Source organism: Marmota flaviventris, chromosome 7 (assembly GCF_047511675.1).
Source record: "Marmota flaviventris isolate mMarFla1 chromosome 7, mMarFla1.hap1, whole genome shotgun sequence".
Taxonomy (NCBI): domain Eukaryota; kingdom Metazoa; phylum Chordata; class Mammalia; order Rodentia; family Sciuridae; genus Marmota; species Marmota flaviventris.
This window is the reverse complement of record NC_092504.1, coordinates 66,994,555-67,021,649: the sequence shown is the minus strand read 5'-3', so window position 1 is coordinate 67,021,649 and position 27,095 is coordinate 66,994,555. Positions and strand designations below refer to the sequence as shown.

Genomic DNA, 27,095 nt, shown 5'->3' with positions numbered 1-27,095 from the left:
CAAGTGGCCAAGTCTCCAATAAAACAAATCTTGGAGAGTATTAAAGCCTCTTTATTTTTGGAATACTATGCAATGATCAGCTAAAATGGTTTTAACTAAATGCCTCAGCCTCATTTACTATAATCACTTGTTCTTAAATGGCCATTTTTCAATCTTGTTATTTTAGTTTTAATGTCTAGATTATTGATGTGTAAAGATTCAGGCTTCTAATAGTGGTAAAAATGTTGGCAGTTCTAGCAATGTACATTTTGGCCTCAGGTCTTGATTTTTTATTGTAGATGCTGTTGCATGAAAAAGCAGAGGCTTTGCAAGAAGAAGTAGAAGAATTATTGAGATTGCCTTCTGATTTGCCTGATGTCGAGGCATCTTCCAGTGAAAAGGCATGAAGCTATCTGATGCACATTTTCAAATATGAATTATTTATTACATATATTTTATTAAAGAGTCCTTATGCTTTACAAATGAAATATACTTAAATTATGCATTAAGAACTATGGATAATATTTGAATATAATGCTCATATTTACAGTAACCTTCTACTAATAATCCATCTTCTTCAACATTTACACATTATTTCTCTGTTCAAAATCTATAGCGTCCACCACAAAATGAATTCAAACTGCCACAACATATCTTCAAGCTTCCTTTGTAGTCATATCTTTTATTATTCTCTTACCTTTGTTGGATTTTTTTTTTTTTTTTTTTTTTTTGGTGGTGGTGCTGGGACTTGAACCCAGGGCCTTGTGCTTGCAAGGCAAGCATTGTACCAACTGCGCTATATCCCCAACCCCACTTTTTTTTTATTATTTGTTTTGCTGTGGATTGAACCCAGGACCTTGTTCATGCAGAGCATATGCTCTACCACCGAACTACACCCCAACCCTCTCTTACCCATTTCTTCCTTCAAACTGGATTATTTGAAATTCCCAGAACTTTCCCTGTGATTTTTCAAACCCATCATTTTCTACCTGAAGCTGGATCACTAGGGACATGCCCTCAAAGAAGATATTGGGATCCTAACCCCTCCTCTCTCTCTGCTTTCTGGCTGCCATGAGCTGAGCATCTCCTCCACCCTGCACTCCCACAATGATGTACTGTGCTGCTACCAGCCCAAAACAATGGCCAAACAACCACAAACTGAGACCTCTGAAACCATGAGCCAAAATGAATTTTCCCTCCTTTTTAAGTTGATTTATCTCAGGTATTTGTCATAGTGATAGAAAGTTGACTAACATGGTATTAACACTAAAGGATATTGAAGCATGAAGACATTGAAGCAGTTTAGTTCTAGAAAAGTAGATCAGTGGGAACAGATGGAGAATAAAATAGACCCAAATATTTTTACGAATTTATAATAAACATGGTTTTTCATTTTTGAGTGATTAAAAACCCAAGGATATCTAGTTTAAGCAAAAAGGGATATTTAGCCACCATATTCTCAAACTGGGGGCAGCAACAAACCTACCCTTAGGGCAATTAGAATCAGCGAAGCTTAACACCATCAGTACTTGCCACCTGTCCTCTGTCAGGCAAATTAAGACTGACTTACATATAGATTCAAGACCAAAGCACAAAGATCTCACTGCTGCCAATTTCAGTTAGGAAAAAAAAAATCTGGAAAAAGCTATTAGTGGTCAGTTGGGTCCATTTCCCACCCCTATGACCAGGGTATAGAATTTTGATGATTTTTCCAGAAGACAGGAAGTGGTGGTAAATGAAGAAAATAATAGGTAGTACAGGTGATACTTCAAGTCATAGTGGAAAATGTGGGTCACTCAGTGAATAGAGTTGGAATAAATGGCTACTTCACCATTTAAAAAAATATTAAATCTACTTATCTCAGACTTAATTTAAATTTTATGTATATCACATTCAGATTTGAAATTTTTGTTGCTGTCATCTGACTGCACTAACACATCAAGGAAGGTACCTGTAGTTCCTTCATATTAAATTTCAAAACATTAAAATGTTGGGAATTCCAATGTGGTATCAGGTTTTCCTTTTTCAATGTTTTTAAGTTGTAAGTCAGCCTGTCCATTTCTAGGATGCCTAATTCCATTAAGCTCTTTCTGATGGCCACACTTGTTTTGCTTTGCCCTATTAAACTTAAACAACCACCACCCAAACAAAGCTTTTCTGTGGAGCACACCCAAGTTTTGGTCAAGTATAAGCCTTTTCAAACTTAGTTATTCTCTCAGCAAATCTCCACACTGATATTTTTTTTAGGAAGGACTGATGGAAAACCCTCCTTGGCTTTATGCTTCCATTTTCAAGAACCTTCCCATACAATCATCACTGCAGTTTCTGAACTCCATCTCACTGTGACAAGAAGTAACACCAAGCATTACACATAAGCATTGTTATACTTGATTTTCTTTGATAATTTCCAATAACATGATCATAGTGATGTGTGTATTTTCTATGGTACTCTCACTGATAAGTTAATAAACTTCCATTTATTGAAGGCTTGCCATGTGCCAGCACTATGCTAAATCCTTTGGATAGCACTATTTAGATGATTCCTTACTGACATCTAAGATGCTTTTTTTTTTTTTTTTTTTTTTTTTTAGGCATAAACAGGTTTATTTAGGATGATAAATATACATTCAAGGGAGAATGCAGGCCTCCTCGAGAGTGAGAAGCCATGATGTTATTTTTTTACCCTATGTTACAAATAAAATGTGGCCTGCCCGGAACCCACCATTAATAAGTGACAACCTGGACTCAAACCTGATCACACTGATTATTCTGTTGATTGTGCACATTGCAACAAGCTACCCAACAAATATTTGGAAAGTTGTGGGTCAAGATGGCAGGCTGAACATATCTGTTTACTCTTCCATCTGTCTAAAACCCTATGAAATAATTACAAAAAAAGATATGAAACATAGCTTAAGTATATAGTAGAGGTGGGGGGAAACAATGAAGATGGGCACTAACACACAGTTGTGATGATTAAAGAGCCAATTGGAACATCCAGGCCATAGGTCTTACTCCCTTTGTTGATGCAGAATAGCACATTTTTATAGAAGCTGCATTTTCTACATAAGCTAAGGCAGTGTTGAGGAGGGTTCTCTATGGAATCCATAAAGGAGAAAAAGATAGATGACCTCCTCCTACCCACAAGAAAAGATATTGGCACACGCTCTCAGCATGTTAGCACAATCTGATAACAGCAAAAGCAGAGAACAGGGATTCTCAGGTGCTAAGTTTCACAAACAACCAAGAATGCCAAATATTAAGGAGGAAATGGTGGATTGGATTCTGTTTTAGTTGAACCAAACACATTAGATAATTAAACTTCCCCAAAATGAATTATATGCACATACATAGATATAGCATTAGAAGCTTTAAAGTTTGTACCAAAACCAATGAGTAACCTGGCAGCACAATATGCTTGTAGTGTCTGGTGTTTAAAGTTCAAAATATTATACATTTTAGTATTTGTTTCATTTCTTCTGAGTATTCTAAATAATTAACCTGGGTTTGTTTTTTTCTGTTTTAAGAATTTAACTTAAATGTGTGTGATTCTTGGGGTGACAGGCATAATAACAACCTGCCCAGACATGTTTGCCTTATAATAACTGAACCTATAAATTTGATATGTGGTTAGGTTGCAGATGGAATTAAGGTTGCCAATTAGGTGACTGATGATGGCAAGGTTATCTTGAATTATCTGGGTGGGCCCAATGTAGTCATAAATGACCTTGTAAGTGAAAGAGGTGACAGGAGAGTCAGAATGATATGATGAAAGATTCCCCAGCCATTGATGACTTTGAAGATGGAAGGAGACCTTGAGCCAAGGAATGAATAGTGCCTCTGGAAGCTGGAAAGGGCAAGAAATTGATTCCCTTCTAGGGCCTGCAGAAAGAAATACAGTCCTGCTTATACCTTCTGTTAGCCTACTGAGACCTTTCTAGACTTCTGACTTTCAGAATTGTAAGATAACAAATTTGTATTGTTTTAAACCACTGCACTTTGTGCTAATTTGTTACAGCAGCAATAAGAAACTAATACATCTGAAAATTGCTCTCTGGCATCTCTATGGAACACAATTAGAAAATCACCATTTGGGGGGGATTCTTTCTGGTTATTAGCACATGAGCAATTATGCCCATGAAAGGGTATTTTGTGTTTCTAAAAACTCTATGGAAGTTAACTATGATAAATACCGACCATTTTTATAAATTATAATTCTCTCTAGTGAAATGGTTTCTTTTTTACTTATCCTAACAGCAGCTTATATAAAATGTTAAAGTTCTATCCCTGATTAAAACAAAGCAACAAAAGAGATCCAATTACTGCAGAGAACTGGACATTTGAATCCTTCTGAGGAGTTTTATGAGCCATCTAATCTAGGACATCTTATAAGTTTTTTTCTCTTTAAAATGGGCAGAAAGTATATTATCATAATAAAGAGATATGCATAAAGCTATGAAAATGTAGGCTAACAGCAATTTAAGTGTAAAGAACCAGCTGTTATAATGTAACATGCCAAATGATTTTCTTTTGTGGTAAAATACAATATTACTGTATGGTAGCACATACAGTTGGGGAAATTTTCACAGACAATAGACTTCTCACTCTGTATAAAATACAGTAACACTGGTTTAATTCTGTATATATTTGTAAGCACTTTGAGGGTCATAATAAAATTCTGTTGTCCACCCAATAAATGAAGTTCAACATCATTTTGCTGAAATTTGTCAAAGACATTTGAAAGCTCAATGAAAATATTTAAAATACAGTTTACTGAATAATTTCAATATATTTAGTTTGATGCTAGACACAGGTGGAAAATAAAGAGGTGGAATATCACACTGATAATTCCCTTGTTTCTTTTAGGCACAAATAAAATGACTATGTGCCAATGACAGGAACAAAATGAGACAGGGACAAATGCTGTAGACCCCAGAGACAGAGTCCTCGAGGAAGAACTGTGCAAGAAATGAACCATGAACTAGATGCTAAAAAGATAGGAGAATTCCAAATGTTGGAGACAAAGAAAGAAGGGCATCTGCAGAAGGGAGGACATAGGTACTCTTCCAGCTGAGGTGTACAAAGAGAAGGCAGTGAGCCACACCATCTATGTATTTGAGTTCTAGAAGAGGTTATGAGAAACCATAAAAAAAAATCACTCATGGTTTGTGCTGAGCCATCTCCGCTTTCTCATCTGGTCTCCCTTGTGATCAATGAAAGGCATCTGTGAAACACCTGACGGAGGAGCACACAGGTGACCACAGTGCAGGCAAAGCCATAAGGAGAATAAGTTCACAACCTTGGCCTTCTTGGCTCTGTGATCTGTCGAAACTAGGACAGAAAGAAAGTGTATTTAATCTTTGTCAAAAGTAAAGCTGGACACCAAAGTGCTACGAATATTCTGTGATAACCCCATAGTGAAGGGGAAGAGGTCCAGCGTGAACCGAGATCAACTTCCATTTGTGCAGGGGTGACCAGGTGTTTCAGAGGCAAATTGAGGGATTAGGGTAGAAGACAAGGAGAGGGGTGAGCAAAGGCTGGGTTTGTTAATTGGTGCCTAACTAGCGGAAGCAAACTTCTCATATTGTTATGCTAGGAAGGACTAGAAAAGACAGAGCAAGGCATGCACACTGAGACTTATTTCCCTGAATGTTTACATTTCAAAAATGCTCTCAGGTCCTAGAGAAGCCATTCTGGCTGGTTGGAGATCAACATCTCAAAGGAAGAGAGGATTACAATGGCAAGCTTTCTAAAGGAACTGCTCTATAGCTGGTAGGAAGTTCAGGGGCCTATTAACAGGTGTAGCTGGAACAAACTATTCTCTTGGTAGTGTTGACTTCCTCAGGCAGACATTTTAACAGGGGTTGGTTCATTCTAGAGGTGTAGCCCTGAGTTTTTAGAAACTGTGTTAATCTTTGTTCTGTTGGGCATGGTGATGCTCCCCAGAATCCCATCTACTTGGGAGGCTGAGGCAGGAGGATCACAAGTTCAAGTCCAGCCTAAGCACCTTAATGAGAATCTATCTCAAAAAAATAAAAGGAGTTAGGGATATAACTCAGTGGTAGAGTGCCTATGTGTCCAATTCCCAGTATTGAAGAAAGAAAGAGACAAAGAAAAAAGAAAGAAAACTATGTTAGTGTTTTTCGAGTCTTTTAGTGCAGGGGGGTCAAAATTATTTGTGGCAACAATTTGTCATTTTTATAGGCCAAAATTGAGGCCTAGTTGAAAAGAGTCTATCTAAAGTTTGGTTGAGAGGAGAGTCTTTGTCACCTTCCAATATTTGTTGAAATTATCCACTTAGCTCAGTTTAACAACACATGCCACCACTAATATTGATATTTAATTCCTTTCAATCTGTGTTATAAACCTGGGTCTTGATCTCTAGTTTAACTTAATTTTAATTCTTGGGTTTTTTTCTCAGTATAATTACCAAGGAGTAGGAAGAGGGTTTTGCTGTTCTTTTGGCTCTTTAGCTCTTTGGTTCACCTTTCAGGACTCCTGTAGCAAAAGGAAAACTTTAAAAACTGGAACAACCTTGAAAAGCTCCTCTGCCCATCACTTGACCCTGAGCAGATGCAGTTCAGAATGACTTCAAGAGGGCTTGAACTTTTATAGGCAACATGCTGCACTTTAGTTGTCCCAGCCTGTGTAGACATACTAAATCAAAATTAAATGTTAATGATGGTGGTGTTCATGCCACTCTGCTGGGGAAATTAAAACACAGACAAGCGAGGCTCTAACAGCTGTCAGTAATCAGGTCACTGCCTTCCCCAGAGCACTGGCTGCCAAGGCTTACACCAACCCCTATCATTAATGGTCCTGCTGCCAAAACAACTTGCTTTTGCCAACGTGTTGGGCCAGAAGAACATGAGTTATTTAAGGAGAAGCTGAAAGTCCTTGAGGGGAGTACAAAAAGAGGGCATGAATACATACATAGAAAAAAGTAAAAATGATCTGGTGTATGTCCCACTATATAGTGCTGAAAACAGAATGAACTTGGCAGTTGCTGAATTTACCCTTCTGCTACTATGAGCAGCCTGCACTTCAGGGGAGTCTGGCTTTCCCACAAGCTTATGGTATGTTCTTTATTGTTGTCTTTTTTTGCAACATGAGAAGATTCTAACATGCCATCAAACTACCTTGTCAAATTAGCAAAAGTAAATAATTTTTCCCATTATTTACTCCAAATGCATAATTGGTGAGCTACTGATTCTTAATGGCTAGTGGTTTCATTCACAAATAATGGCTACGGAATTCCAAGATCTGATTCAGGTCACTAGAAAGGGTAAGACCAGAGAAACCCATTTCACATTTCTGCTTGTCCATAATAAACTTCAGTGATCTTCCTTGAATGAGAAGCATGGATCCCATCATTGGTAACTTTCCCTGACTTAATTTTTGGGGGGAATTGCAGGGAAAGTGTTCCTGGTAATTCAAGTGGCTTGGAAGAAAAAGAGTTCTCTCTATTCCATATTCCATAAACCCAAATAAGTTAATAGTTTCATGTGTGTCACCACTGGGGGTAGTGAGGTCTCTCTAATAAAAAGCTCTTTTTGTTATTTAGGCAGTACCATCAAGTTAGTGATTTAAGTAGACCCAGGAGTGAACTGTCCAACTTGCTCTTGGAGGGGTAGGCATTGCTTCCTTCATAATGGAGGACTAGAAAAAGGAAATAGGAAAGCTATATCACAGATGACCACGGAAGGCTGGTGGTTTGTCTGTTCTCAGACCCATTCCTTGCTCCTGTCTTCTCCAAGGCGCATTGACTAGAATCTGGCCATCTACATTTTCCACGCCCTCTTGAGCAACTAGCATTCAGTCAGCTTTAGCCTATGGGGACCCACTGGTATTATTTTAAGCTGAAGACATTTGAGATTCAACGGATGCAGGAGAAATAAAAAATTTTAAAAAGCCTTCTCAGAGCTTCTCTTGTCTGACAAAACCCAGAAACTTCTAAGAAATAAAACCACCATAAATCTCCTCTTTGGAGGCAAGTCTATTGCTAAAAGAGAGAATAATGGTGACCCTCCCATAAAGCCCCTCTTTGGGGAAGCAAATAGCAAGGAAGAAGACAGAAAGTCCACTCACACCTGCCTAAACATTCTTGTCTCTCATTCATTCTCATAAAATCCTATGTGTCCTTACTAAAGAAACCTATTTGTTCTTCCTTAGGAGCCTTTTCTCCCCCATTCCCTTTCCTCAGTGAAGTTGAGTAGTAAACCCCCAATTTTTTTTTTTTTTTTTTTTTTGGTACCAGGGATTGAACTCAGGGGCACTTGGTCACTGAGACACATCTCAAGCCCTATTTTGTATTTTATTTAGAGATAGGATCTCATTGAGTTGCTTAGCACCCCACCTTTGCTGAAGCTGACTTTAAACTCATGATCCTCCTGCCTCAGCCTCCCAAGACAGATTACAGGTGTGTGCCACCTCACCCAGCGTAAACTCCAAATTCTAACCACCAATTTGAATTGCTTATAACTGAGCACCCTTCCATGTATGTGTGTTGCACAAACTGAATTTACTCTTATATCTCTTATTTCAATTAATTTCACAGGCACCCAACCACTAGACCTTAGAGGATAAAGGAAAAATTTCCCCTCCCCACCAGCCAGTGGGAGAGGCACTGCAGGCAACTGGCAGCATCTCTGGCTGTGTCCTCCAAGGTTCTAGCTCCTGTGCGACAGCTCCTTGGTAGATTCAGCCCCTCTGGCAGGCTCCAGTATGGTTTGTTGCCATCAAAGTGTTGAGCCTGGTTCCTGGGCTCCTAACACCCCTTCTCCCTTGCTCTCTCTAGCCCTCTGGGTAACTGCAGCTCTTTGCTGCTCTCATCTGGCTTGTCCCTCCTGCCCTGCTCCTTTGCTTGACTTTTCAAATTTTTTAGCACTTTTGTACGTTTCATGTGGTAATTACTCCCACTGTTTGTCAGGTTTCTGTTGCTGTAACAAAAATACCTGAGATAATCAACTTGGAAGAAATATTTGTTTGGGCTCATGTTTTCAGAAGTTGCAGTCCACATTCACTTGGTCCCATGGCTTTGGGCCTGGAATCACATGGCAGAGAAGGTCTGTTTACCTCGTGGCATCCAGGAAGCAGAGAGAAAGAGGAAGGATCAGGGTGCCAATATCCCCCTCAAAGCCATATCCCCCAATGACCTAATTTCCTTCCACCATGCCCCACCTCCTATAGGTTCCACCACCTCTCAATAGTGCCACGACCTTTAACATAAGGTCTTTTGTGTCCCAAACCATAGCAATTCCCTACATCAAATTTCTTCAAATTATCTGAGATGAACTGTTTTCCATACTGGATCCTCTCTGATAAAATAAACAGCATGGTTTGGTCTTCCTTGTCACCATGCGGGGATATGTCTCAGTTGGTAGTGTGCCTGCCTCACATGGTTCAATCCTCAACACCACAAAAAACAAAAACAAACAAACAAAAACCTCTTCAGGGGATAGAGATTAGTGTTTTGAGAAAGAAAAACAGTTTTAATTACAGCTGTAGGCATAAAAGTTCATCAAGAAAATTGTAGCTGGGGAGGCAATCAAATGATTGACACATATATACAATCTGAGTCTAAACAAAGGAAAAGATGTTTGGAACTTAAGGACAGAGAAGATAAGTTATAGAAAGAGGAGGGGAGGAAATATATGGTAAAAAAAAAAAAAAGAACTGTCTTGTTATGCAGATAAGAGTCCAGTGATAAGGTAGCTCTGTACAGAGACACCTTTAAAGATGGAAGTTACCTTTATATATATAGCCTTTGTATTTAGGCAATTAGGGGGAAATAAAGAGCTTTTCCTGTGTTTGCTGGTTCTCAGTTGCCTTTAGCTCAAAATAATATATAAACCAAAAAGTCATGTTTTGGGATGGCATATTCTGGTAGTCTTCAAGAACAGAATACATTGGCTGGCTAGCCAAGGAAAGGATGATCGAGCTGTTTGGCCATGATTTGTGTCCATAAATATGAGTGAGGAATGCCGAGAAAAATAGAGTCCAGCATGCAAAAGAGAAGAAACGGACCCAGCTTCCAGAATCTGAATGCTGCTGAAATTTTTCCTTGAATCTTACTGTGGGAACCAGAAAGGCATCAATTTAAGATACAGGTAGATCAAGGCTGATACCCATTGGAAGTTGCTTCATGTAGCCCCGGCTTTCTTTTTTGAGTTCTCTGTGTGCTGCAGAGGATATAAAGGTGAACCTGACGGCTGTGGTCCTTAGGAAACATATAGCTTAGCTTCAGGAACAAAGCAGACTCATAAATAACTACACCAAAAGTGGTAAGGAGAGGGATTTAAGAGGAGGGGACAAAGCACAGAACTGAGGGGGATTAGAAAAGAATGTGAAAGAGCTGTTTCCTCCACCTTCATCTCTGATCTGCCTGGGAGAAGGGAAGGCACGGAGGGTCTATGAATACTGCATGCCAGTTGCACACTAAATTCGGTTACAGGGAATATTGTTCAATGATCCTTATCAAAGCACAATGACAGTGCTACTGGAGTCCTGGGCCAGAGGCCTAACCGTGGGGATCCAACAAATCAGGTCTGGCCGCTGAACAACCTAACAGAAAAGGTAATGGTGAAAGGAACTTTAATCAGTGTAGCTACACTGGGAAGACATGGGGTCCTATGTCCTTAGCCCTGTCTTCAAGGGGCTGATAACTTTGAGGTTTTACAGAAAGGGAAATGAGGGGAGGGGTTGGGGGTTTGCCTAGCTGGAGGCTTTACACAGCTGCCCAAGCAGGTGATCTTGAGGTCTGGTCTCAGGATTGATCGGGCAGGGCTTTGTCAGCATGAAAAAGTTGCTGTTGCCTGGGGTGGAGGGGTAGCTTCAACTCGTCACAAGACATGTAATAATCTCCTGGCATGCAAGGTGACTCAGAGGGTAGGAGGCAGATGCAAAATGCAGGTTGAGACACCAAGTCTTTAATCCTGCTTTTAGTTACCCGTCAGACATTTGCAGAACAAAGTGAAGAGTCTAAGTCCTTGCTACTATAGGGCTCAGATGTGTCTTCTAAAATATGAGTGCAAGAGCCCAGAACATGCCACCCCAAAATTTGCCTCTGTAGGATAAGGATTATTTTGAGCTGGTCATTTTGAGAAACTGCAGGCCCTGAAGCTCTGGAAAATGGTCCTTTTGTAAGAGAAGTTGACATCTATAAGGGAAATTGCCACTTATTAGGATGTCTCCCCCACTGCACTGGGAAGAGAAGGACACTTTGCCATTAGGCCTTTCTCGGAGGCGAACACACTGGCTCCATCTACATGGCAAACCTCACCTGGGTTTATGGTGCTTTTCCTAGCCATCTCATCCTCACCAGGCTTCTCTCACACCCTTCTTTCCTTGTTTCAGAAACCAATAGCACTTAAACCTGAAATTTAAACTCTTTGAGGTCTACTTTAGCAATTCACTCAATATCTGGATTATCTCCCATGTATGCAGGAGGCATTCATGGTATTAAGCTTCTACTTTTTTTCCCCCTCTTGTTAATTTGTTTTCTGTTATAGAGACCAAGCTAAGAACTGAAGAGTGGAAGATTATTTACCTCTACTTTATCAGGTTTGTGGTCCCCCCACCTTTTGTATTGTTTTGTTTTTTAGCTGAGAACTCAATTGGCATATGTGAGACTCAAAAATGTGCCATCATGAAATAGATTTCTTTGGCACATATTGAGTTGGTTATTCAGAGAAATTGTAGACTTTCCCAAAAACTTGTTGTTTTTTAAAAAGAAATCTATGTCTAAAAAGGAAATCTCTGTTAGTGAAGCAAACAGCAGATAGCTACAAGCTTTCTGATGTCTCCCTTTCTGCCTTGTAGAGTTCTTTCCAGAGAAAGAGAAACTGGGAGTCTGACACCTGACCCAAACAGAGGTGACCACAGGTACTGTTACCTGGGACACCTCATGTGCAAAACAAGACAACCTTTGCTGTGCAGACCTCCCCCAGCCTTCCACAGCCTATATCACCTCCCTTCCTCCAGAAGCCCAAGTCCCTCTCCTGGGATTAGCTATGTAAGGGTCAGCCATCTTGCACTTATACGAGTCTCATACTGTGTGTTGTGGGAGACCAACCTTACACATGACTGAGTCACATTCCCCAGCTGGGTGCTGAGGTGCTCAGTCACAGAAATGTGGCAGAGCTTTCCCCACCCTTCTTGGGTTTGAGGGTCAGTGTCTCCTGCATGGGTGCGTCTTGCTACAGCCCCATGGGTGAAGCTATGTTCACCTGTTCCTTTGTAATATAACCCCTTGCCCTGTTTAGGGTAGAATCTTCCATGGAAGTGCCATGTGTGTGTCCCCTTCTCTTACTTTGCCCTTGGGTGTGGCCTACCCAGGTGTCAGTCAACCTGCTGACAGTGGACATCATGAAGATAGACTCAGTTCCCTGAAACCTGACCCCTTGCCTCATTTGAATAGCTTCTCCTCAATAAAAGGGGTCAGCTCTCTCTCTCTTCCTGCGGACCCTTAAGGTCAGAGGAGCCATCACAGTGACCCCAAAGAAAAAGGTATTTGTGTCTCTTGTGTGGTTATTTTGCACAGCCTTGTTAGCCCAGTTCAACTGGAGTGACCCCCTGAGCCTTTTAGTCACGAGAACCACAACCTGGCAGTGTGTGTGACTCCTATGCTTAGGCATAAACCTTGTTTGACTTTTTTTCCCCATTAATCTCTCTATTGTCTATTCATTTCGTAGACTAAAATTATCAAGCAGTCAGAGGGGAAAAGAAAATTTAAAACTTCCCTACATGTAGAACAGATTAAACAGGAGAAAGACTTACAAATACAACTTTTACATGGCAGAGGGGAGATTATAGGGAAATGAAGACCCAAAGATTCAGTTCGAAGCAAACACTTTTATATGCTAAATTGGATAGAGTAACAAATTGCAAAATGTAATGAAGCAAATGGGCTTGGGGTAGGGTCGTTAAACAGGTGGAGAAGTGGCCAGAAAGATAAAGGTTAATAAGGTTATGTGCAATTATTTCCATTGGCCTCAACTTACCATCCTCCATAAAGTTGACATTTTTCTTCTGGTATGAGGAGGGCATCTTTCACATAGGAGCTTCATCTCCTGATTGTAAGAAACAGAAAAATAGAGTAACTTCCCTGCCTCACTCGGTATTGGGGATTGAACTCAGGGGCCTCTGCCATTGAGACACATTCCCACTGCCACTCCCTACCTTTTAAAATTTCAAGCAAGGTCTCACTAAGTTGCCAAGGCTGGCCTCTAACTTGTGATCCTTCTTGGTTGCTGGGATCAGAATGATCTTTTTTGTGGAAAGGTGGGTACTAGAGATTGAACTCAGGAGCACTCGACCACTCGAGCCATATCCCCAGCCCTAATTTGTATTTTATTTAGAGACAGGATGTTACTGAATTGCTTAGCATCTTGCTTTTTTGCTGAGGCTGACTTTGAACTTGTGATCCTCCTGCTGTGATTACAGGCCTGCGCCACCACGCCTGGCTAGGGATCGGAGTGATCTTGTATCTGCTGTATTTTAAGTGCTTTTAACTCAAAATAACTATACCAGACTGTGTATTTTGGGGTGACATGTGTTTAACTCCTTCACGAGGTAGATTTTATGCAGGACCATCTCAATAGTTATGGAGACCAGCAATGGGATTGAGCTCAACTGTGAGTATGGCATGGGCAAGAAAGAATTTACAGCCAAGAAGCAGGGTCAGTGGGTAGAAAATTACTAAGAGGATACACAGGGTAATGGGGAATTCTGGCTAAGCAGGATTCTTGCAGAAAGCAGCATAGGGTCATCAGACATTATCTTGGGGGATGGTAGAGGATGAGGTACCTGGTAAGGGCTGATCAGATATCATAGTTGAAATGTCTTGCTAAAGTGAGAGAGTTCTTAGATTTTTTTGTTTTTTTGAGGTACTGGGATTGAACCCAGGATCTCACATATGCTAGTGCTCTATCACTGAGATATATCTCTGGACTTTTTTTTTTTAATTTGATACAGGGTCTCAATAAGTTGCTCAGGCTGGCCTCAGACTTGTGATACTCTTGTTTCAGCCTCCTAAGAAGCTGGGTTTAGAGGGATGTACTACTGAGTCCAGGCTCAAAACTAGATTTTACAGTGAAGTGCACAGGTGTCCTAGGGCCTGATTAAAATTTGGTCAAGCAAAGAATCTTTGTCACTTTCCAACAATGGCTTTAATAACTCATATTGACAATTTGTAAGCAATGACTTCAGGTCTAACTTGATCCAGGACTCAAATTTGGGTCTCCAGAACACTATCTCCTTTTATCTTAATTCTTCTTACCCCTGAACTGTTTTCATGATGGTGGCAAATAGTAGTCTACAGGTTCATGCCCTCACAGGCAAAACCATACAAAAAAGAATTCTCTTTTATCCTTTTCATGGTGGCTAGAACAGTGAATTACGTGGACAAGGCCTTGGATAGAAGACAACCCCCAGAGCTACAATGGTTTAGATCACAATGAGTCTCAAAGAATGATACCCCCAAAATATGGCATTTGCTGAGCAATTTGATATAAATAAAATTAAAAGGCCTTGTCTTCCTCCTCTCCCTTATAAGCACAAGGAGAGACTCCCTCTGGAATCCTCTTGTTTGCCTTGAGACCAGACTGCAGGAGGGAACACAACTGCTTTCCATCCTACCCTGAAGTCTCATTGTTCGTCAAGAAAAAAAAAGACTTAAATGATTGAGTTATGTGTGTGTTTTGAGGCCAGATTGTGATAGAGTATTTGTCGTGGTCTGAGATTTTAAAAAAATAAGAAACAAATAACCAATTTTTTTTATCTGAACAGCTTTCAGTGAGGTTAAATTATATGAAAAAAATACTGAATGTTTTCAGACGCTTTGTAAATGCAAATAATTGCTATCATTGCTTATTATCGTTCGATTAGGAGATTTCAGCTCCTATTAGCACTGTCAGGTTTCTTTTAATGTACAATATTCATCAGAATTAAAAATAACAAATTAAAAAAAGAATACAGGGATGGATAGACACTGGACAGACTTCCCTTTCAAGATGATGTATGTCACTTGAGATCAATCAAATTCCTATGAGAACAATTTTTCAAGCTAATTCCTGTCTTTGATGACCATTTATTCTCCTAGTAAAAATTTGTGTCCCCCTTAAAATTATCTATATTCCTCTTTCTGCCCCGCCTCTATAGAAAGGGGTAGATAATCTTGTGAATCATGTTGTACTGGGTAATTGCCCCCTGGGATTGCCTCCAGGCACGTGTGTAAATGTGTGTGTCTTTGCTCCAATTTGTTTTTGTCATTTTATTTCAGTGACTCTTGAGAAGGGTGTAGGGGAAAATTCCCTTCACCCCCACGATCAATCCTCCTGATCCTCCCTTCTCACACCATAAGGACTGAAAAAGATAATCAAGGTGCTGTTACAAAAAAGAAAAGGAACCTGGCTGCTGGGCAGGTCCATACGGAGCTGAGCTATCATCCTCTCAGAGGACTGTGAAGAGGAGAGGCCAGGTCCCATGTCACCAGACACTCCTGCCACACACTTCAGATGGGCCTGGAGCTACAGGGAGAGACAAGGGGGTGTTGAAGCCTGGTCCCTGTCCAGGCCCAACTCAAGGTTTGGTCTGCTGACTTTGGCAATTTGTCTAGGCCGATGCTTCTCAATAGAGCCCAATTCCCACCCCTCCTCCAGCCCCAGAAGGAAGGAGTGAAGACACAGAGACTTAAGACGGATCTGAATGAACAGGCCTCGCTCAAGTTACTGCCATTAACTATCATTAGACCAACTCCCTTGTCCACTTCTCCATCCAACCTCAGCACACGAATGAAGTTTTCCCCATTTCTTTGGGTGTTCATTTCTGAAGGATCCGTGTCACATAAAACTTCATTCAAGAAAGCCAATTTGTTATGCTTTTCTCTTGTTAATCTGATTTTGTTTTTGTTTTTGCTTTTCTGATTGGAGTGTCAACTGGGAATCTTGTGACAGGGGAGGAAAAGATCTTACTTTTCTCCCTTACACCACTCTACCGGTTGGATCTTAAATGCCCCCTAATGCCCAGGTGTTAAGGGATTAGTCTCTAGAATGGCACTTTAGGGAGGTGGTGGATTCTTTAGGAGGACTTCAGGTTATTGGGACACACTTCCCAAGAGGATTGTAGGACCCTGGTCCCTTCCCCTCTCTCTCTTTGGCTTCCTGGCCATGAGGTGAGCAACTTTGTTACACCACGTGCTTTGCCACCTGCTCAAAAGCAATGGGACAAATCAATCATAGGTCCAAACTTCCAAAATTGCAAGTCAAAACAAACCTTTTCTTCTTATAAATTGATTGCCCCGGGTATGTGCAATAATGATGGAAAACCGGCTAAAATAGCTTCTTTCTTTCTTTTTTTTTTTTTTTTTTAACCTCTTTCATCCATTATTGGTAGGATCCTTGCTTAATAAAAAATAATTCCTATGGCTGTAAGAAGTAGTGATTAGGTGTGCAATTGCAAAAAGTAAAATAAAATAAACTCTGAGCCAGGCACAGTGGCACAGCTTGTAATCCCAGCAGCTCCGGAGGCTGTAGCAGGAGGATTGCAACTTTAAAGCCAGCCTCAGCAATGGCAAGGTGCTAAGCAACTCAGCAAGACCCTGTCTCTAAATAAAATACAAAATAGGGCTGGGGATGTGGCTCAGTGGTTGAGTGCCCCTGAGTTCAATCCCCAGTAACAAAATAAATAAATAAATAAGCTCTGACTTCAGGCTTGGAGGCAAAGGTTAAATCCCTGCAGAGACTGCAAAATCCCAAAGGAAAAAACTTCCCTTTTACTACTTATAACCATCCAAAGAGCAAGGAATGCTGAATATACAAAAATGCTTAAACAGCAATGTTAAATATGGATTGAAGTTTAAAAAAAAAAAAGGTAAAAATACCGGCAAACAAGAGTGATCTAGAGTATGCCTCTTATACCTTTTAATTACTTACTTTGGTTTTCAAGTTAATATTTATTATGGAGGACAAAGCTTTATTATGATAAAACTAGTATTTGCTGGTAAAAACTTAGAAAATAAAAATAGCTGCAAGAAAGGAAAATTTAAAGCTTCTTCATCCAGAAATAGCTTCTGCTGACACTTTAGTATGCATTCCTTCTGTCTTCCCTTGCAAACAGATACATTTTAACAATGTACCTGCTTGTGCTGTGTATGGGAGAGAGGGGTCACTGGGGACATCTGTGGTTTAGATGTATTGCAGCAATTGCTAGAAACTGATGACAGCAAAAATGAGAATCATCCATCTTTGTTAAGATAATATTCCAGGATATTTGTATTTGTACATAGTTAAGCCACATGGCCACAAATTTTTTAAAAATGGGCTCCTTTAGGAAACACTTTTTCCTCTACCCTGTTATATTCTGTGTCTGGGGGCTGCGGATTAAACTGACAAAAGACATTACCAAGAGAAAATTGTATGCACACGGGAGCCAACAACAACAACAAAAAGTAGTTGGCTTCTTCAATGGTTAAAGGTTTATGATGTCTCTAATTTCGTACGGAAAAAGGAGGAGGAAGAAAAGGCTACTATGGGAAGAACAAATAGGTTTCTTCAGGCAAGAAAAGTGAGGTTTCAGGAGAACAAGAGGCAGATTGGAAAGTTTGTGATAATGGGTGAGAGTGGTCTTTCCATCTTTTTAGGCCATAAAACTCCCATGGAGAGGAGACTTATGGAAGGGTCACTTAGTTTCTTAGTTTCTCTCCGGGGAGTGGACCTGCCCCAAAGAAGAAATTTATGGCATCCTCTCTTCTGTCAACATCCTTATTTGTTGAAAATGTCTGCTCAGATAAGGGAAGCTCTGAGAAGGCTTCTTTCTGCATCTGTGGGATCTCAAGTGCCCTTCCGCTTAAAGTCACCTTGGTTCACATTTTGGTGATCCAGGTGGCTCCATACCCTCAAAGAGGAAAAAGCAGCAAAAGGGTTGGAAGCTAACCCTCTTCAAATCACGGCACTGGGGCCGGCTCTCTCTCAAAACAGTGCCATGTGGGTGGTTTATGAATCCCATTTTACAAATGGCAAACTAGAGGCTCAGTGAGTGGAAGTCAAAGGCCAATAATCTGAACCTCAATTGTGTTTGGTTGGACATCTAGAACTTTTATTCAACAAACATTTAGTGAGTGAACTTTATGTGGCAGATTTTGTAACCAGGTACTGACTCAAAGACAAATTAATTGCTTCTGCTCTGAAGGCGTTGCAGTCTAGGGGGAAATCAAAGCAGGCTGATGCCTATTGTATAGTTTGATGCTGTGATAGAGACTGCTCTTCTGCACACACAGGTAGGTGATGTAGAAACACAGAGGAGAAAAAACTACACCAGCTATGTGATAGCTTTCTTGATGAAGGGGACCTGTGACATATGGTATTTGACCTACAGGTTGAACTGTGTCCTCAGAAGGTACCTTAGAGTCCTCACCTTCAGTACCTCTGAATGCAACTTTATTTGGAAATGATTGCGGTTGTAATTTGTTAAGATTCAAACAGGAACAGGGTGAGCTGCTAATCCAACACCTCTGATGTTCTTACAGTGTTATAATGTGGGACTTGGGGGGTATCTCAGTGGTAGAGCATTTAGCATGTGTGGGGCCCTGGGTTCTATTCCAAGCATACAAAAAATAAATAAAGGAAAGAAATATGATGTGAAGGAAGAATAGATTGTGACTGCTTAGTCTGGGAGAAGGAACAAGGGTCATATCCTAGCTCTGTCTTCTCCCACTTTCCTTTTTGGGGTGCTCCTGCCTTCAAAGAGCTTCTCTTCTGTCAGCCCTGGCCTGCCTCCATATTATCAGGCTCCCAAGAAGAGCAGAATCTGAAATGGGAATTCTTCTTTTTTTTTGGGGGGGGGGGTTGCTGGGGATGGAAGCCAGGTCTTGCACACACTACGAGATGAGAATTCTTGTTAAACTTTGTTAAATTCTTGTTGGGCTTTGCTGGGGGAGTGCTCACAGGAGAAGCAAAGTGAGGAAAGCAGGATGAGACTAGGGAATGAAGCTCAGCAAGAAGGGGCTCAGCTGAGGCCTGGCGGCTTAGCTTTTTCACTGCTGTGATGGAAAGACCTGGCAAGAACAATTAGAGGAGGAAAAGTTTATTTGAGGCTCATGGTTTCAGAGGTCTCAGTCCATACATGGCCTACTCCATTGCCCTGGGCCTGAGGTAAAGCAAACCATCATGGTGGAAAAGTATAGAGGAGGTCAGCAACTCAGGACATGACATCCAAAAAGCAGAGAGAGACTAAGCTCGGCTCACCAGGGACTAAATATACCCAAAAGTTATGCCCTTAATGACCTACCTCCTCCAGCCACACCGTGCCTACAGTTACCACCCAGTAAATCCTTATCAGGGATTAATACATTGATCAGGTGAAGGTTCTCATAACCCACTCATTTCACCTCCAAACACTCTTGCATTATTTCACACATGAGCTTTTAGGGGACACCACATCTAAACCATATGCCTACCTTCAGGTGAACCCCATCAAGATGTTCTGGGATGCAAATTGCAACAGAATTAGTCTCCTTGAGGAGACAGGACCAGCCCCTTTTGGTCCCTCCTCCATGGGTCAGTCATTGGAGAACTCAAGGGCAGGTGAGTGAGAATGTGGCAGAGCCTGCTAGGCAGGTCACAGCAGCTCCTGTGTGGCCAAGGACAATTCTCTAACAAAGGGACACCTGGGGGATTTGTCATCAGCCCACACCCAGCAGCTGGGGTGGATGCACCCACTGGCAAAGGGGATGTGGCCCTCAGAGACTTCTCACCTCCAGCTCAGGGGACTGTCATATAATCCAGCACTGGTTCTGCTTGAAGGGTCAGATGAATAGAAGAACCAGACTAGGAGAATATCCTTCTTCTTGCAGTGTCTTTCCAGGGCAAAACCTAATAAAATGCTTTGGAGGCACTTCCTGTGCACTTTTCCTTTGTGCTAGAAAAAGCCAAACAGCCAAATTCTGCCATACTGATGTTCAAGCAATGACACTGCTCAGACTTTACTGAGAAAATGATGAAGTTCTTGTGGCTGAATTTGCTCACAAAGGTCATCCTATTGCTGACATTTCTGGAGTTTGATTTAAGGTTGTCAGAGTAGTTAGTATTTTTCTTTCAGCCTTACATAAAAGAAGGGGAAAAAAAAACAAACTCATAAGTTTTGATGATGCAAACACAGTATTTATGGATTTTCATTAAAATATGCAAAAAACAAAATTTCAAAAAATTATCAAAAGAAAAAAATCATATATTTTCCAAATAATTCTTTTTCATTTTTATTGTATTATTTTGAGAAGATAACAGAAGAGACTGTGCAAAGCGTCACAGAAGTTTTCCTCCTGTGGCCTTGTCTTCATTGATTGACCTCCACAGTTAATTTCAAATAATGTGCTCAGCAGCATTAACTTGTGACTTTGGAGCTGAGTGAACCCATGAGGCACAGAGCTCATTTATACTCCTGAACTTGGAAACCAAAAAAAATCTGAACCACTCACCAGTGTGATATGCTCTTTATTCCTATATAGTAGGAAATAGCCTTACATTACTTGCTTTGCTAGATTTTTTTAAACTGCTTTAATTGTGCACTTACGTGCATCAGAAAAGCTATTCATTTTTTTCCAGTGATCAATACAAAAAATGTTCTTACAATCAAGAATTGCCTTTAACTTTATGGGGTGATTTCAGAAATTATTATAATGATGGTCTTCCATTTCTGGGAATATTACCATTTTAAAAATTAATGGCAATTAGTGAAAAGCATTATACAGCATATGTAATGAAATATATCATTAGTATATTTTCTATTTATTTATATCTAATTTTTGTGAATGAAACAAGTCCTTTAAAATAATTGTCAACTTGATACAGATAAGTCTGAATAACTAGACTGGGTACCAATGTGGTATCTTTTTTTTTTTTAATTTTTCATTATTGGTTGTTCAAAACATTACATAGTTCTTGATATATCATCAATGTGGTATCTTTTAATACAGCTAATATCTCTATAGTCGCATCCAGCCAGTCTCAACCCTTATGGTCTATGTCTCTTTGAAATGCTGAATTCTGTCAGTCAACCCCATACTCTTCTTTATTTTCAGGTGCTCAGAAGCCAATTATTCTCTTCTTTGCCATCTACTACTCCACACCTCTGTCTGCTCTGCTTTCCCCTCTGACCTGGGCATATACCAGGTACACTATCTCCTCCTGTTCACTACAATCATAGGATTCAAAAAGACATCTTCCTGGTCATAGGTTTCTAATCCTTCCCCCAAATAACCTTTCCCTAGGGATTTCTGTGAAACCAAATGAAACTCGCATCCATCTGTACACTCTCAACAAGGGTTCTCAAGGGAATGGGACCACGAATCAGAAAACTTGGATCTAAATCCCAGATTTATTCACTCCAAATCTGTAATACAGGGACCTATTCCCTACATTGATTCATGAAGTTTATATTAAATTATACGTACAAAGTCATTTTGTTGAAGAAAAACTTCTTTATCAAAATTTGGCAAAAATGCAGATACTATTGAGATATTTTACCTTACTATTTTATTTAATTCTAACAACAACCCTGTAAGGTATACATTATTATCATTATCGTTATTATTATCATCATCATCATCATCATCATCATTATTATTATTTTATAAAATGAGAGAAATTGAGGTTTAGATAGTTTAAGCCTCTTGTTCAAGTCCAAAAAGAATAAAAAGGCTGAGGTAAAAAACCTGTAGTTAATTCCAAATCTCACCCACAAGTGTCAGTCAAGATTCTTGGATGCAGGTGCCAGAAACAACTCCGACCATTATAACAGAAAGATAGTGGAGGTTTACAGCACTGGCCTGTGGTCTGACGGCCAGACTTGGGAAATGAACCAGAACAAAGGTAGCTGCTTAGAACAAAGGAGGAGGAAGTACAGAAGGTCCTTTAGTTATGACAGTTGGGAGGGGCACTGTGACAGCAGACACTGCTGCCATCTCAGTGGAGCATCACTGTACTCATTTCTTCCAGATTAAAAATCCTGAGTGAGTGTCAGATGTGCAGAGCCTGCAACATACAACCTGGCCTTGACCACAGATGGATGGGACAGGGGTGTCTTCCCAATTCTTCTTCCACATTAGGAGGACACTTTGACATGCCAGGCAGGGACTCTTCCGGTTTCTGCACACGGCCCTTCCTCAACACACATGCGTGTGCACACACCCACATCCACACACACACTCCCACCCTTTTCTTTCTTCCCTCCTCAGACAATGAAGAGTTTTCTCTTATGTCCAAGTCTAATCTTTTTATCTCCTCATCTTGAGCACAAAGCAAAAGAATTGTATAAGAATACCATTTTATAAAGGACAGGGCATCACATCAGGTGAAGAAAAAAAGGCACATTCAGAAAGTGATGTTGAAACCATTAAAAACTGAGAAAAATAAAAACTGATCAGATTCTTACCTGAATAATATCCATAAGCTCAAGATACTTTAAGGATATATAGATAAATTTGTCAAATCAAACAAAAAAATAAGAAACTAGAGTTTCAGAGATAAAGAAGTAGAAATTAAAGGAAAGGTGGGAATATCCCAGAGGCTTGGGAGTGGAGGCAGGAGGATCATGAGTTCAAAGCCAGCCTCAGCAAAATCGAGGCACTAAGCAACTCAGTGAGAGCCTGTCTCTAAGTAAAATACAAAATAGGTCAGGGGATGTGGCTCAGTGGTTGAGTGCCCCTGAGTTCAATCCCTAGTACTCCCCAAAAAATAAAAATAAAAGAAGGAAAGGTGGGAATATTTAATTATATAAAACAATTTTAACATCTATATGTCAAAATATAATTAGATTTTAAAAATTATTTGCAGTGGAGGAGAGGCAAAACTTTACCTTCAACTTCTTAGAGTTTTTTGACTGGGTTTGAGAATTAAATTGACATAAGATAGATCAATGGGAGAAAAGTATATGAGTTTATTTAATAAAACTTTATGTGTAACTCTTGTAAGGAATGAGACCAAATACGTAGTTAGAGTTGGACGCGTATGCTGACTTGAACAAAGAATAGTAAATTGTGAAATGGGCCAAGTCAAAGGGACTTGGCCTCAGGTAGTTAGTTGGATAAAAAGCGACTAGGAAGACAAGGTTGTTGGCCTTGACTTTCCGTGTTTGATGATAAGAATGCTGTCTTCCTTTTGATAGGTATCTTTCACTTGGGAATTTCATTTCCTGCTTTTAAGAAACAGCATGAAGATCAGAGTGATCTCCTTGTGTCTGCTGTTGTTTCATGTGCCTTTAACTCAAAATAGTCAATGCGCCAGAGCAGGATATTTGGGGATGGCAATGTCTACACTCTTTCAGCAGCAAGTTAGACAGTTAAAGGGTTAGTATATTTTTATCAAAATTACTTGTGTAAGCTGGGCATGGTGGCATGACTGTAGCCCCAGAACTCAGGAGGCTAAGGAGGATCATTTGGCCCAGGAGTTCAAGACCAGTCTGGGCAACACAACAAGCACACCCTATGCCACCCCAATTGCTTATATAAATTGGTAAGAAAATTGCTGAGAGCATGAAAGTCTAGTTGGCAAAGGACTACTGTTGTAGGTTGAATGGTGTCCCCTCCCCACCCCAAATAAAGAAAATTTCATATGTTGTAGTTCTAACCTTCGTACCTCAGAAGGTTATGACTGCATTGGAGATGGAGGTCTTTACAAAATAAGTTAAAAATGAAGTCATGAGAGTGGACCCTAGGGCTGGGGTTGTAGCTCAGTGTTAGAGCACTGGCCTAGCACATGTGAGGCACTGACTGGGTTTGGTTTTTAGAGCCACATAAAAATAAACAAATAAAATAAAGGTATTTTGTCAACAACTAAAAATCAAAATTAAATAAATAAAAGAGTGGACCTAAGCCAACGTGACTGGTGTCTTTAAAAGAACAGGAGTTAGGGTTAGGCACAATAGTGCATGCCTATAATCCCAGCAATTTGGGAGGTTGAGGCAGGAGGATCAAAAGTTTAAGGCCAGCCTCAGCAACTTATGGAGGCCCTGTTTCAAAAGAAAAAAGAAAAAGGGCTAGGGATGTGGCTCAATGGTAAAGCATCCCTACATTCAATACCCAAGTACCAAAAAGGAAGAAGAGGAAGAGGAAGATGGGATGGACACAGACACTGACAGAGGTGAGACCATGTTCAGATACAGGAAGAAGATGGCCATCCACAAGCCAAGATGACAAGCCTCAGAAGAAACCAACTCTACTGACACTTGACCAGGGATTACTAGCCTCTAGAACTGAGAATTTTGTGTTGTTTAAACTACCCACTTATGGCATTCTAGCAAATTCATATAGACATAAGTATTTTATAGAAGAGAACACAATTAATAAAAGAGGTGACCGTTGGGACTGAAACATGAAGGAAAACTATTTATATCTATTGAGCTTTTGACTATTATTCAGGGTGGGTTTGCTTGTTTTTAAAGAAAACCTTTCATAATTTGCCAAAATGTATACATTTGAAAAACAAAATTTAAAATTGTTTGTAATTTTGAATCCATAAATAAACACAGACAACAAACTGATTTATGCTTCTTTCAACAGGAATGACTGTCAGCTATAATCTAGACGCCATCTGTATTGCTCTGATAGGGTTTTGTGGTAGGCTAATCTTAGGACAACAGATGATTAGATTGGATGCTTTGAATGACTGCTATTGTGACATTTTTGCCATGATAAGCACTGGTTCTGCAGCTGCCCCGCAAGGATGGACAGGATGGACAACCACACAGTTGCCACTCTATCTCCCTTCTAGCGCCCTCAAGAGTTGCAGAGTTGGAAAAACCAAAAACCATACTTTGCTTCCCAGAATTCCTTGCAGCTAGGTTCTAGTTACCTCCATTTCCTTGTTTTTAAAATGAAGATAAGAGCATCTCTCTCATAGGGATTTTATAAGAACTAAGTGAGTTAATTATATAAATTGCTTTGCCTGGTACATGGTATCAATGGGAGTGCTGGCCTTATTACAATCATCATTGTTGTTTTAGCTGCTATTCTGAAAGTGGATGTGAGGAGGAGGCGGCCATCTTTCCTGTTATGCTACTGTCTTCCTCTGGCAAGTGCTGCCTTGGATCCACTGAAGTTTTCTACAGCAGGGTTCAGGTCCATAATTAGCTTCCTAGAGTCCAGAGATAATCGTCCTGGATCAAGGTTATGGAGGTCTTTCCTTAAAGTCAATATGTCCTGCTCCTATTTCAGTCTCTGATTCCCTAGTCCCTGGGGAACTAATTATGCCATATATTCTGAGAATCATCCCAAAGGCCCAACCTGGAGTTCTTTCTTTACTACCTAAATACCTTCATTTAAAAAAATTCCTTTCCTCTTAAAACATGTGTGGAATAGTGTCCCTTTCCTACAACAGAATCCTGGGTGATCTATCCATGTGAGCACCTTTCTCAATTTCCCTTTGCTCCATTTCCAGTTGTGGAAAAGGACAGGAAAACTAGCATAGGGAAATGTTTCTGCAAGCTAGATACAGGAACCACAGAGGTATGTTAGTGCTAGCAAAGCCTAGCCTGGAACCCAGGTCTCCATTCTCCTATTCAATGCTCTTCTGTCAGCTTAGGTTCCAAGGAAGGTCTATCCAGACCAGCTGTTACTAGCTGGTCCTGTAATTTCTTCCATCTCCCCATAGAAGTCCATCAGCAAAGAAATGGGAGGAAAGGAACTTATATTTATTTTTTTTACTCTCTTGGTCATTCAGGATGCAATAATGAAGAACCACAGATGGGGCAGCTTAAAAAAAAACACACACAATTGTTTATCATAGCTCTGGATCTTGAGATCTAAGTGTGAGGCAAGCACTCTACCCCACAGGTTCAGTGTCTGGCAGGGGCTCATTTCCTGGTTCACCGGATGGTGACTTCTCTCCCTGTTCTCATGTAGTGGAAGGAATGCAAGAGCTCTCAGAGGTCCTTTTTATAAGGGCACTAATTCATGACCTCATCACCTCCAAAGTCTTCACCTCCTAAAATCATCACCTTGGGCAGGAGGTTTCAGCCCAGGAATCCTGAAGGGACACAGACATTCAGACTATGGCATTGACTTTCTCTATTATTGGACACAACCTTTAGAAGTCAGAGACCACTCTTAATCATTTTGTATCCCCAATATTGGCACATCTGTATATACTCACTTAATATCTGTTAAAAATCTGACTTAAGCTGTTAATCAGAGTATACAACATTATAGGATTTAAAAATCTGTTCTGGATACTGGGAGCATTGGCTCATGCCTATAATCCTAGCAACTTGGGAGGCTGGGGCAAGTTCAAGTTCCTGGGGAGGATTGCAGGTTCAAGATCAGCCTCAGCAACTTAGAAAGGCCCTAAGAAATTTAGTGAGACCCTGTCTCAAAATAAAAAGGCATGGGGATGTGGCACAGTGGTAAAGCACCTCTGAGTTTAATCCCCTGTACTAAAAAAAAAAAAAAAAAAAAAAACTCCACTGGAAAGTAAAAATTTTCAAGGCTCTGGCTGTAGCTCAGGATGGGGCACTGAGTTCAATCCTTAGCACCACATAAAAATAAGCAAATAAAATAAAGTCATGCTGTCCATCTACAACTACAATTTTTTTTTTAAAGTTAGTAAAAGGCTGTAGCTGTAGCTCAGTGGTAGAGTGCTTGCCTCACACGTGTAAGGCACTGGGATCAGTCCTCAGCACCACATAAAAATAAAGATAATGTATCCAACTACAACTAAAAAAATATTTTCAAAAAAGTAAAAATTTCTGTGGACTGGGGATGTAGATCAGTGGCAGAGTGCTTGTCTAGCATGTGCAAGGCCCTGAGTTCAATCTCAAGTACTGCAAATAAATAAAATCATGTTGTGCATTTTTATTGAGAACTGACTTATTATGGTTTAGCTGTGGTGTCCCCCAAAAGCTTACGTGTGAGACAATGCAAGAAGTTTGGAGAAGAAATGATTGGGTTAAGTTGTAAGGGTCCGGCGAAGTGTCGGAGGAAGAGACCACCAAGAGACTGACTCATGCAATTGCAGAAGGGGATTTATTGGGGATCCATTCCAGCGCGCTGGGGCTCCGTACTCACTCAAGAAGGGAGAGCAGCCCAGAGCCCTGAGCAGGGGCTGAGCACTGCTTAAGTACACTTTTTG

At 40.4% G+C, this 27,095-nt stretch overlaps 1 protein-coding gene and 1 long non-coding RNA gene across 5 annotated transcripts in view; both read left to right on the top strand.

Moving 5' to 3' along the window:
- Helq (helicase, POLQ like) overlaps positions 1–632 on the top strand; it is a 43,394-nt gene extending 42,762 nt beyond the window's left edge. For all 4 annotated transcript variants that reach the window (XM_071614393.1, XM_027939765.3, XM_071614392.1 and 1 more), the window contains one exon: positions 279–632. In XM_071614393.1, the coding sequence (XP_071470494.1) occupies positions 279–386 (108 nt within the window). In that variant the 3' untranslated portion in view covers positions 387–632. The remainder of the gene's footprint in view (positions 1–278) is intronic.
- Positions 633–11,497: 10,865 nt separating this feature from the next.
- Positions 11,498–15,847, top strand: LOC114096362 (uncharacterized). The gene is made up of 2 exons (XR_003583409.1): positions 11,498–11,541; positions 15,260–15,847. It is a non-coding gene; the product is annotated as an uncharacterized lncRNA (long non-coding RNA).
- Positions 15,848–27,095: the final 11,248 nt, after the last annotated feature.